We start from the raw sequence: 13905 nt of genomic DNA, 5'->3' as shown, positions 1-13905 counted from the left end.
GTTGATTTTGTGAGATTTCCATTATCTTTTGTGCTTATTTCTCATCAAAGGTTCATAAAACCACTTCAAAAACAAAATCAGAACTTTTTTACATAGCCTAGGACTATAGCTGGCCACATTAGGGAGGAGAAGGGTGGAAGCAATTCCGGCGGGAGCAATTATTATATTTAGGGTGAACATTGACTGGAGAATCTAACGGTATAATTGTTCTTTGCTATCTGATTTTCACCCTACAGTATACCTTTATGTACACCTCTATCGTATGAGGTCCATAGCCACCAGTGGGAGAAGGGCATAGTATCCTCTCCAGATCTTTATTCATTAATATGTATTTTTCTTTTTCTTTCTTATTTCATTTAATTTTCTTGTACATGATGATTGTGTAGATTGGAAATTTAAACAGTTCCATAAGTAGACTTGATATCATCTACCCTCGAGTTGAGCTCTTCATACTTTTTGGCTACTTCTACCGGGTTTCTGGTCGTTTTTGGCTGGTTTTCGGCTACTTTTTCACAGAAAAGGAGGGAGATATTTTCCTGAAGAATCAAAGAAAGACAAACGGATGACTATATCCTTTCCACGCCTTCCCTTTTGGTCTTGTTCATCAGATGAATTAATAATACTCAAACAGGGTGTCAGGAAAGGGAAAACAAAGTATTGGCTCAGACAAGTTGATGGATTACTCAAGGGACGGTAAACCTCTTAGAAATGAGGTCATACAAAACAAAATAGTGTACAAAATGCCATACAAGAAGGAAGACAGGTACGATACTCTTCTGAACTATTAAGAGAGATATGGGTATTGCCACGTAAATAGCAGTTTTCTATAGAGGGTATTTGATCCTATTAATGAGCTTGATTTTTCTACTTTATTTATGATTCATGACGGAATACACACAATTTTAACTGCAATAAACACGCATCCGTGATCTGTCTTCTGGCAAAAAATACAAAATTCGACATTTTTGTAGATAGGAACTTGAAACGTGTACAGCAGGGTCCTCTGATACGCTGAATCTGACGGTGTGATTTTCGTTAAAATTCTATTACTTTAGGGGTTTTTTCCTCCTATTTTCTAAAATAGGGCAAAATTTCTCAGGCTCGTGACTTTTGAGGGGTAAGAAAAACGTGATGAAACTTATATATTTAAAATCAGCATTAAAATGCGATTCTTTTGATGTAACTATTGGTATCAAAATTCCGTTTTTCAGAGTTTTGGTTACTGTTGAGCCGGGTTGCTCCTTACTACAGTTCGTTACCACAGACTGTTTGAAAATACTAGTAGGTTCAAGTGTGTTGATTACAAACGAAAAATCAGAAATTTTGTGGCTAAGAGTCATCTTTTCCTTTTTAAGGGAAGTACAGAGGGGGTAACCAAATAACTAATCTAGGCTTTATTGAAACATTCAGCCATATCTAGGTCAAAGGCTATTTTTTTCTATGTCCCACAGTTAATGGCATAACTATATCTAGGTTAATGCTTTTCAACTACAATAACGACAGAAAACTTCCTTGATGTTCAGGAAGAATTTGTATAGACTATATAGATCCATAATTCCCAACATACGGTGATGACCACACCAGTGGGGCATGGCAATATTTCTGCGGGTCATGAGCAAGTCGTGTATCCTTCGGTTGACTGTACTTTAGAGCCTTAATTTTGAAGAAAAAACACTGTTCATGTGAATGACATTGTATAAAAGGTGCTGTATTAGGACAAGATTTTTCATTAGATAAAATATGCCTAGAAGATGACCCAAAAAAGATACCAAGGTAATGGCCCCTTAAGCCCCCTTCAGGCGAATATACACAAAAATTTTAAAAGCAAACAACGAAGAAGTAGCAGACAAACCAAGCGTATGATTTTGTTTTTCTCCATTTGTGCATTAAAACACAAACCCGACAATAAACCCAAACCCACACCTTTATTTTGGTTTTCACCGCCGTTCTTTTTATAGTCTTGGTCAAACTGACCTCTGAAAGGTTCATACGTAAGTTCAAGGATTATCACAAAAATAATTAATGTTTTGGAACCCCTATTCTTTTATGTATTCCTTCACGAATTCCACTTTTTCGTAATTTTATAATTTGTGATTTTCTTCAATTCGCGTTTGTTATTCCAAATATTGTAAATTCTTACTTGGCTTTATAATTTATTTTTAGTAACACTGCATTAGTCTCCGAGATTTAAAATTAATCAGTCTTTAAAAACAGCTGTAATAAAAGTTGATAATCTTTACCATAAATCTTAAAGTATTCTCTCTATCTATGACGTTTTCCTTTTTTTTCACAACGTAATAAAAACTTAACGTTTTATTTGATTTTCGTAATTTTTATATAACGCTATTCAGTTATTTTTCTAGTCTTATTATGCTTTTTCTCGTAAATCGGTACTTTATTCGATATTTTGGAGCGTTTCAGTAACTTTATTCATTTATATTTTGCACCCTAGATTCTCATTTAATAAATTAACCCTCAATTTCTTAATACATTTTTTGCAAACACTGAAATATTTCAAACATGCAAATCTACACTCTTCCCATAGATATAGAAAAAAAAACAAGAATTGTGTCAAAGCAGCTTATCCAAAAATAAAAAATAAAAAAAAATCCCGTGATTTGACCGTATTTCCCTAGCGAACACAGCAACAGAAAAATAAAGCTTAAATACCAAGGATAGTCAAAACCAAAGTGAACGCCTCCACAAATAAGTCAAACAAGTAAGTAAGTAAGATGGCACTAGACCCTTAAGGTCCAAACCGGCGGTGCTGATCTCCGTTTCATGGCCCTTCAGCCAGGAATTGCAATGGGGGACTGGGGTCCAACCATCCAGTGTTTTCACACACCCTTCCTGCTTACCTTCCCCAGATTTCTCCAGGTACCCATTTAGACCTGGGCCGACTCTGGCTGAGCTTACACTGACCCCCGTCCCAAATTAAATAACTAGTCACAACTGAGATTGAACCCGTGCCCCTTGGACAAAGAATTCCCACACCAGCGCGCCAACCATTTAGCCAGGACGGCTTAATAAATCAAATAGGAGTTATAATTTCCGATAAAAGCTTACCTTTCTTCCTTTTTTTCGCTTCTTCTTCATGCTGATCCACAGTTGCGCCAAGGAGTCGAAATATAATACCAGCTTGGGATAGAATACCAACCGCCGTAACTACCATTCGTCCACTACCTTCCATTACGTGAGTTCCTTAAAAAAAAGGTAACAATAAACAGTGGTCATTATTGATATTACGAGAATGAAAGAAAAGGCGCTACCTAACATAGATAGAATAAAATATGAAAACAATCAAGATTTTACAACGAAGAGCCATTTGTAGTAATTGAGAGATATGTTGGTTCTGCAGTGATTCAAATCTTTTGATAATCCATTTTCCAGCTAAAATGAGTCAGAAAAGCAGACTTTGAAAAAAAAAAAAGAAAAAAAAACTGGCAACCATAAACTTCTAAGTATCTCCACAACCAAATAAGATAGGGGAAAACGGAATGACCAACTAATAGAAATTTGAAGGACTGTACTATGAATCTAAGAAAGAATCATACAAGATCTTTTGAATTACAATAGCCAACACGACTACTACTCCAAATATCCCTCTATTACCGTATAAAGTTCTTCATTCCTTAGAAATTCTCTTACATACTCTGCCAATAGTCTCTGAAAATACAATTATCATCAAACAATTTCTGTTAAACATGAAATTCATTTCCATATAAAAGTGGGTACAAAAACTCAACTTCGAAGACGAAACTTTTCTAAGCTAATTAGAAACTTCATTGTGGTTTCTCTGACCTAAGACACAAAGTAAAGAGAGCACTTTAGGAAGAACGTGCTTTAAAAGTTGGAAAATCTGAAGTACAACCTAATCTTAGAAGTTCAAGGGAAACAGTTTCTTTTTCCCGGAAAAAGAAAATAAATGCTCAATACAAGAGGTAAGTAAACTTTTAGAATACAAGACAAATCGGAAAGGGAAAAAAATATTTGAAAGGATAACTGGAAAAATCCCAATATTTATGAAAATTGTAAAGTAAGCTGATACGACCTTTTTTCAACTCCACGTTATGAATAGAAGACCAGTTCATTTCATTTTCTTTTTTTTTTTTATTCGGCACAAGTCTAAAACTTCTACAAAAAAAGATAAAGTTCTAGTTAATTGGCTTCTTGCTATCTTGGAAAGGGTTTAGGTTAGGAAAATGAAACTTTCAGGGATGGGTCTACAGGCTAAAGTATGTCCCGGGATGGTATTTTAAAGTACCCACCCCTACTTCTTCTCCCTCTAGAGGGCCCTGAAATTTGCCTAAATGACAAGTCTATACCTGTTGAAATTTTGACAAAACAACAATTTACCTTAATTTTCAGTTACCAGTTGCTTTTTCTCTGCCTTTAGTTCTGAAAATTCAATTCCTGTTATTTGAGTAGAATTTTGAGCCATATCAATGTTTTTTTCAGAATTTAGGAAATGCATTTGCATATCTTTAAAACCTTATAAAATGGAATTGAGCAAAGTTATGAAGCTGAAAACAATTTTGTTGTAGTTCAATTAAGCAGAAGATCTATTTTGCAAGGTTTCACTTTTATAACACACATATTTTTAAAGGTCATCAAAGGTCAGGGTCCTCTAGAGGGAGAAGGAGCGGAGGTAGTTGCTTCAAAATACCATCCCGGGACATACTTTAGTTTGTAGATTCATCCCTGAAAGTTTCATTTTCCTAACCTAAACCCTTTCTGAGATAGCAGGAAGTCAATTAACTAGAATTTTACTTTTTGCCGGCGGAAAAAAAGTTCAATCTTGACCTTGAACCTACGAGGCCGAGACTACGAGACGGATAGTCTACCTACTGAGCCAGTCAGTCCTGTTAATTGTTTTCCATCTTTGATGGATTTATTTGTAAAAAGTAAACGGATTACCTATAAACATTCTTTTTCTCAGAATTATAGAAATTTACCAATTTCGAGTTTTTTTTTTAGTTTTAATTTAGCGTATATTTTTTCCGAAATTTAAATTTTTAATTGATACCTTCGCTTGAAAAGCAAAATTTGTTTTGTTTGATGTTTGTAGGCTTTCATTTTTCAATCACGTGCCTTATCTTGTTTGAGGAAACCAAAGAATCTTCAAAATCTTGTATTTCATTTTTATTTCATCTTCAAATGAAGGCAGCCATTGAATATATTATGTCAATAATATTCAATTTGAAACGAAGATAAAAGCATCGGGAGATTCCATCCACTATGAAGTAGAGTAGAGAATTACAATTCTTTTGAAAATTATTTTTAAAAAAAAGAACAATTTTGTTATCTAGTCAGTGAATTAAAGGGATCAGTTAAAACTAATGATTAAAACGATTAAAAAGAAAATGCACAGCAAATGTCATTAGCTTTTCTGCCTTAAACCGTGAATAGTGGGAAAAGCACACGTTCCATAACTTTAAAATATCCATAATTAAATTGTCGACAATAATTTAAAGAATGAAGTTTTGAAGGAAAATTAGCCACGACAAGTTCAAAAAACAGCAATTAAATTCACTAGTTTAAATAATGAAACAATCAATTATTGATTGATGGATTCATGGTGCTTTCAGAACTAGCTTCTTCGTGATCAATTTTCATTTAAAAATACACAAGACTATGTCAAGGGCTTGCCCACTTGGAGAAATGGTTCACGCTTTGACAAATGGCTCACGCGTGAACAACTCTTTGCATAAGGTGTCGCGCACCATACAAAGTGTGACATATGAGGTACAAAGATGACGTGGCAAAAGTATGCAAATTTGTTATGAACAAAAGAACTCCGAGGTGTATATCAGGAATAGGAGAGCGGTTAAGCCCTCGGACGATAATTGACACGTTTTTTTTATTAACATACATGTCTTTTTCCTAGGTAAGATAAAAGAAAGAAGAAGTATACACATTGGTAAGTAAAAAATCGGAATTCTACCTGAAAACCAAACACTAATCAATCGAAAGTGTCTACACACATTTTCTCAAGATATCGGGGGGAGGGAAGTAGGCTACCGGTTTTTAAAACAGGGTGATGACAGAAAAAGTCCGACTATTCAAATATTGAAAAAAAAATTATATGTATGTTTAGCCTTTCAGTACGTGGGAATGACTGTTCCCTTGGCATATCTTGTAAAACATACAAAATGCAGCTTTTACAGATTTTTCTTCAAATAATTGCTCTAAACTCTTTCAGAAACTGTAAACTTTCCAGTCAGTAGATTCTTTCTCACTTTTTATCTGGTCTTCCAATAGTCTCACTAGTTCTTAGGATTTTGATTGGATTAGGACTAGGACGTCTATATCGATTTTCTTCTTTCAGTTTTTTCTTTGGAGGAATTTTATAAAAGAATATCCTTTTGCTACAACTTTTAGTTAAAAACTAAAACTAAAAAACTAAAAGACAAATATATATCTCTCTTTTCAAAGGATGAAGAAAGAGGGAAGAAAAAAAAAATAATTCTATATAAAAAAGGAATAGGGAAGAAAATAAGGGGTGAAGACAAAAGGGTCAAATTGTGTAATAAATTAGATGTATTTGTAGCGTAAACGTTTTAAATATTCTTTTTCATTTCCTTTTTTTTTCGCTATAGTTTTTTAAACATAGGTGCATACAGCTTCGAACACTAAGGGGGAGATATTCCCAGGACCATGGTGCAAACTTATGCCAAGGGATGTAGCCTATATAATTAAAATGGAATAGTTGTGGGCATCAAGCCATGGCTAATTGTATAAAACGCCAAGACAGATAGTCCAACTGAGTGAGAAGCAAACCTGGCCTTAATACCTCCCCCCTCTTATTAGGATTGTATACAAATGATGTCTGTTAATAGATATGTCTATCTATTATCCGTCCATGCGTAATTCCTAGGGCAGTAGAACTAAGGTAGATAGTCATAGAGCTAAAATAGTGAAAGAACCTATAGGTTGTTTGGATAATTTGGCACGGGTAAACGACGGGAGTGTACCTCTCTTATTGGACCAATACTTGTTTGTTATCTTTTAGCAAGTCCCACCTGACTAGAGTCTCAGGCAGGTTGACCAAGAATTTAAAATAGACATAGGAACATTAGATTGCCTAGAATGAGAGGTAAACAAGGGACGCCTGACTATGGTCATAGGCAGGTTGAACCAAGAATTTAGAATTGACACAGGACCGTTAATTTGCCTAGAATGAAAGGCAAAAAAGCGTCTGAAAACAAAATGGGGCCATTCTACAATGAGTGTCAGGTAAGGAAATCGATTCAATTTATAAACTTAGACATCTGTACAGATAAAAAAAAAAGTTAATTTAATGTTAGTTGAACAACAAGTTGACTGAAATTGCAAGGGGAATAACCGTCCAAAGCCTACAAGGGCCTCATGTCTGCCTCGAATGCTATGCAAGTGAACCCAATTATAAGCTAAGACAGTTGGGATAAAAAAAATTAACTGTCTGTGCTTGCGTCTTGGGTTTGACTGTCTAGGCTTTTTAACAAGCTCAGGTGGTGAAAAAATGCCCAGATAGTCAGTAAAATGGTATTACCCCAGACTAGGCAGCCGATGAAAAAAAGAAAATATTTTGCTAAATTAAATAAAAATTTGCAACCGGAAACCCTGCCGATAATCCACAGACCTTATACGAGGGGGTTATTATAGATGAAAAAAATAGTGAAGAATGAAATTGGCTGAGAATGATGGACTGAGCTGAGGCAATGAATAGATACTATCACCTTTGGGCCTATCACTCCTCTAAAACAGCTCTATTTCTCTACATTTTCCCGAAACTTTAAAAACTATCCTTTTTTTAAAGTTTAGGCCTACTCTCGATTCCATACAAAAACAAGAGCTAAGAGCTCATATGGCACTTGTGACGAGGTCGGAAGAGTCAAGAGCCAAGAGCTCATATGGCATGAGCTCTAGCAAAATTCTAAGAATCAATAGATTAATTTAAAAAGAAAATCAGAGGCTTAATGCCGGTCGGGATTTTAAATAAGAGCTCTGAGACACGAGGTCCTTCTAAGTATCAAAATTCATTAAGATCCGATCACCCACTCGGAAGTTAAAAATACCTCATTTTTTCTAATTTTTCTTCTCCCTTCAGCCCCCCAGATGGTCGAATCGGGGAAAAAGACTTTATCAAGTCAGTTTGTGCAGGTCCCTGACACGCCGACCGACTTTCATCGTCCTAGCACGTCCAGAAGCACCGAACTCGCTAAAGCACTGTACCTCCCCCTAACTCTCCCAAAGTGAGCGGATCCAGTCTGGTTACCTCAGTCACGAATCTACGACATTTTCTTATTCTACCAACCATGGTTCCTCCCGATCTCTCCACTCTAAGCGTTTTCCAAGATTTCCGGTTTCCCCCTCCAACTGCCCCCAATGTCACCAGATCTGGTCGGGATTTAAAATAAAAGCTCTGAGACATGAGTTTCTTCTAAATATCAAATTTCATTAGGATCCGGTCACCCGTTCTTAAGTTAAAAATACCTAGATTTGTCTAATTTTTCCGAATTAACACCCCCTCCAACCCCCCAAAAAGAGAGCGAATTCAGTCCGTATATATCAATCACGTATCTATGACTTGTGCTTATTCGTCTCCCCTCAATGACACTGGATTCGGTCGGGATTTAAAATAAGAGATCTGAGTTACGAGATCCTTCAAAATGAAATTTCATTAAGATACGGCCACCCGTTCGTAAGTTAAAAATACCTCAATCTTTCTAATTTTTCAAATTAACACCCCCCCCCCCGACCCACACAAAACGAGTGGATTCAGTCCCATTATGTCAATCATGTATCTATGACTTGTGCTTATTGTTCCCCTCAAGTTTCATCCCAATCTCTCCATTCGAAGCGTTTTCCAAGATTTCCCGCTTCCCCCTACAACACCTCCCCCCAATATCACCAGATACGGTCAGGATTTAAAATAAGAGCTCTGAGACACGAGGTCCTTCTAAACAGCAAATTTCATTAAGATCGGGTCACCCACTCGTAAGTTAAAAATACCTCATTTTTTTTTTCAATTTTACCTCTTCCTTCAAACCCCAGATGGTCGAATCGGGGAAACAACTGTTATCAAGTCAATTTGTGCAGGTCCCTGAAATGCCTACCAATTTTCATCGTCCTAGCATGTCCAAAAACACCGAACTCGCCAAAGCACTGGAAATCCCTCCGACTCCCCTAAAGAGAGCGGGTCCGTTCAAATTATATCAATCACATATCTAGAACTTGTACTTATTTTTCCCAACAAGTTTCATCCCGATCTCTCCACTCTAAGTGTTTTCCAAGATTTCTGGTTCCGAAGATTTCTATTTCCCCCCTCCAACCCCAAATGTCCACGGATCCGATTCGAATTGAAAAGAAAAGAAAGCATCTGAGACATAAGATCTTTCTATAAATAAATTTTCATTAAGATCCGATCACCGATTCGTAAGATACCCCGATTTTCACGTTTTCCAAGATTTCCGGTTTCCCCTGCAACTCCCCCTCCTAAAAATACCTAATTTTTCTAATTTTTAAGAATTAACGCCCCATCGAACTCCCCCAAAGAGAGCAAATTCAGTCCGTTTATATCAATCACGTATCTAGGACTTGTGCTTATTCTTCTAACCAAGTTTCATCATGATCTCTCCACTCTAAGCGTATTCCAAGATTTTCGGTCCCCCCCAACTCCCCCCAATGACACTGGATCCTTCCAAATTATGTCAATCACGTATCTAGAACTTTTGCTTATTCTTCCCATCAAGTTTCATCCCGATCTCTCCACTCTAAGCGTTTCCCAAGATTTTTGGTTCCGAAGATGTCTGTTTCCCCCCTCCAACCCCATATGTCCACGGATCCGATTAGAATTGAAAAGAAAGCATCTGAGACATAAGATATTTCTATATATCAAGTTTGATTAAGATCCGATCACACATTCGTAAGATACACCGACTTTCACGTTTTCCAAGATTTCCGGTTTCCCCTCCAACTCCCCCTCCTAAAATACCTAGATTTTTCTAATTTTTCCGAATTAAAACCCCCTCCAACTCCCCCAAAGAGAGCGGATTCAGTCCGTTTAGATCAATCACGTATCTAACACTTGTGCTTATTTTTCCACCAAGTTTCATCCCGATCCCTCCACTCTAAGCGTTTTCCAAGATTTTAGGTTTCCATCTCCAGCTCCCCCCAGTGTCACCGGACCCGGTCGAGATTTAAAATAAGAGCTCTGAGACACGATATCCTTTTCATTAAATTTTATAAATTTTAAGATCCGATCACTCGTTCGTAAGTTAAAAATCCATCATTTTTTCTATTTTTTCCAAATTAACCGAAAGAAGTATTCAAGACATATAGTTTTCAACAAACCGCAAACGACATAGTAGGCTTTAGTTTAGACTTTTAGAGTTATGGGAAGGGGGCAGTAGCCAAACTCTTGCTTGAAATGATTTTTGTTCGTTTTAAGTTTGATTTTGAATATTCAATTTAAGTTTTATTTATTTTAAGATGTATTCATTCATTTATATTAGTACCTGTTGTATGTTTGTTGGTTATGATTGTATATTTAATTTCTATTCGTTTTGGATTTCATTTATTTTATAATAGTAATCTTCGGTCGTTTTGAGTTTGAATTATTATAGGAATTTATTTCTGCTGGTCTTAAGTTTGATATGGCTCTTTACTTATTTTTTTACCTTACTTAAACTTAATTTTTGAAAAGTTATTTTTTAATTAATGTTCTAGAACAGGGATGATCAACCAACGTCCCGCGGGCCGCACTGCGGCCTGCCAGCCCCGCATATTATTGTGCACAGCCCGCAAGTAATTTTACTTGGAATTTCCACCTATTTTTCTGTAATCTTCAGTCATTTTGACCCATTTGTATCGAAATTTATTAGGTTCTGAGGCCCATTGAATTATTTCAAGTGGCAATGCGGCCCACTATAAAAAAAGGTTGAACATCCCTGTTCTAGAAAGAATAGTGGTTCAGTGTTTAAAAGAATGTGTATTTCAAGGCCCAGTTATCTACTCTTGTATACTCTAACAGCATTGTCCTTAGTTTCCCTTGTCGTGTGGAAGATGGGGGTGCCCGGGGGGAAGGGATTTCTCCTAAGTTGTCTCTTTAATTTTTTTTTAATTTTATTATCTAACTAGTTGTGACTATAAATAAGACAAATAGCTAGCTTCCTTCACTTTTGTGTTGTGCTTTTAAGTTGATAAATTCGTTAATTCATCTTGCTGACGCGCAGTTTGTTTCCCTAAGTTCCCCAAGGCTTCATTTGCTCAGCTTTGATAAGAAACTTGATGTAATCACAGAGAAAAAAACCATACCATTGGGACCACTAGTGAGACAGCTGATTTTTCGACCTCTTTAAAATTTATTAACAGCAAATAACTATAGGTAGTATACAACTATGCTCGACTTCATTTGATTAGTAATCAACAGTTGGTCTTTAACTATTTATCAGTGGACTTCAAAAACATGAATTTTATTTTTGAAAGAAACAGTATTTTACGATAGTCGTTATAATGACATGAAGTATCAAGGGGCACCAATTCCCGAAAATACGGGGGGAGGGAGGACAAAATGAATTTTTCAAGATCCAGGGCGGCAACTGTGTTGTTTTCTCGATACTTTAAACGAAAAGAAAGTTCTTTTTTCAGAATCTGGGGGGAGATTGCCCCCTTCCTCTCTCCCAACTGGTGCCCAAGGAGGCATAATTTATTTTGAAGAGTGAATTTGATCCAGTTTTTACTTTCAAGAGGTTAAAGTGACAGAAAACGCAAAGAAATAAACTGACAGCACACAATAAGGTTTAGACCATATCCGCGCTGAGAGGAGGGAGATAGGGAGACTTTCTGTCAAGACCCTATGGAAAATGCCTCCTAAAAATATAGTTTTTTAGTTCTGACGCCCCCCCCCTTCCTTTGCCAAAAAAATATTCTGGTTTATCAAACAGTTCGTGGTAACGAACTGTAGTAAGGAGCGACCCGGCTCAATAGTAACCGAAACTCTAAAAAATGGAATTTTGATACCAATAGTTACATCAAAAGAATCGCATTTTAATACTGATTTTAAATATATAAGTTTCATCAAGATCAGTTATACCCATCAAAAGTTACGAGCCTGAGAAAATTTGCCTAATTTCAGAAAATAGGGGGAAACATCCCCTAAAAATCATACAATCTTAACGAAAATCACACCATCAGATTCAGCGTATCAGAGAACCTTATTGTAGGCAGATCACGGATGCGTGTTTATTTGTTTTTCTTGTTTTTTTTTTTTTCCAGGGGTGATCGTATCGACTGAGTGGTCCTAGAGTGTCGCGAGAGGGCTCATTTTAACGGAAATTAAAAGTTCTAGTGCCCTTTTTAAGTGACCAAAAAAATTGGAGGGCACCTAGGCCCCCTCCCACGCTCATCTTTTTTCAAAAGTCACCGGATCAAAATTCTGAGATAGCCATTTTATTCACCATAGTCGAAAACCTAATAACTATGTCTTTAGGGACGACTTACTCCCCCGCAGTCCCCGTGGGAGGGGCTGCAAGTTACAAATTTTGACCTGTGTTTACATATAGTAATGGTTACTGGGAAGTGTACAGACGTTTTCATGGGGATTTTTTTGGTTTAGGGGGGAGATTTGAGGGGGGGGTTACGTGGGAGGATATTTCCATGGAGAAACTTGTCATGGGGGAAGAGAATTTCAATGAAGGGGGCACAGGGTTTTCTAGCATTATTTGAAAAAAAAAACAATGAAAAAATAAATATGAAAAGTTTTTTCTACTGAAAGTAAGGAGCAGCATTAAAACGAAAAAAATTATCACGCATAAGAGAAGTTAACATCTCGTTATACCTCACTCTTTACGCTAAAGTATTTGTAGTAATTTCAACTATTTATTCTACGACCTTTGTGATTCAGAGGTCATTCTTAAGGAATTGGGACAAAATTTAAGCTTTAAGGTAAAGAGCGAGGTATCGACAAGGGTTGAACCCCCTCATACACGCAATAAAAACATACGAATATAGAAGTTCGTTACGTAAATTTATTCGTAAGTTACGTATATTTTTTACCAATGAAAACGTTTGTAAAAAATTAAAAGTTCTAGTTGCTTTTTTAAGTAATCAAAAAATTAGAGGGCAACTAGGCCTCCTCCCTCGCTCCTTTTTCTCAAAATCTTCCAATTAATTACAATTAATTAATATGCAAATTTTGTTTTAATTATTTATGTGCGGAGAGCCGAGATCAAAACATGCATTAATTCAAAAACGTCCAGAAATTAAATAAAAAAAAAACAAACAAGTTTTTTAAACGAAAGTAACGAGCAACATTAAAACTTAAAACGAACAGAAATTACTCCGTATATGAAAGGGGCTTTTCCTCCTCAACGGCCCGCTCTTTACGCTAAATATTCTTACTGTTTTAAAAATAGAGTTAAGAGAAAGAGTCAAACTTTAGCGTAAAGAGCGGGGCGTTGAAGAGGAGAAGCCCCTTTCATATACGGAGTAATTTCTGTTCGTTTTAAATTTTAATGTTGCTCCTTACTTTCATTTAAAAAAACTTGTTTTTTTATTTAATCTTTATTTAAGGATCGAAGCTCTTGACATCCTCGGATTAGACTGACTTGCGGTTTGTTTGTTTTCATGAATTGAAGATTGCCCAATTTCTCTGAAAGATAACGTCCAAGAATAATTTTTGCATTAAAAATGCGGGGACAGTTATTTAATAATTTAAAAACCATATTGTTTATACTTTTAGTGTCTTCTTGGGTATTTTATGAAATATTTTTGTAATAAAAGAAAATTAATCTTCAAAAGAAAGGATTGATTATGAACTAATTTGCAAGTTTGAATTTGAATTAAAAATGTAATTAGTGAAAATATTTCTGTTCCGTCAAATGCACAAATATATCAATTAATACGAAAAACGGGACACATCTT

The 13905-nt window shown here is 36.0% G+C and overlaps 1 protein-coding gene across 1 annotated transcript in view; it reads right to left on the bottom strand.

Annotated features, from left to right (window-relative positions):
• Positions 1–13905, bottom strand: part of LOC136032553 (plasma membrane calcium-transporting ATPase 2-like) — a 342097-nt gene that overhangs the window by 196194 nt on the left and 131998 nt on the right. The window contains exon 6 of the mRNA XM_065712822.1: positions 3067–3201. Coding sequence (XP_065568894.1) covers positions 3067–3201 — 135 coding nt within the window. The remainder of the gene's footprint in view (positions 1–3066; positions 3202–13905) is intronic.

Source organism: Artemia franciscana, chromosome 11, assembly GCF_032884065.1.
Source record: "Artemia franciscana chromosome 11, ASM3288406v1, whole genome shotgun sequence".
NCBI classification, from domain to species: domain Eukaryota; kingdom Metazoa; phylum Arthropoda; class Branchiopoda; order Anostraca; family Artemiidae; genus Artemia; species Artemia franciscana.
This window is presented reverse-complemented; position numbering and strand designations above follow the sequence as displayed.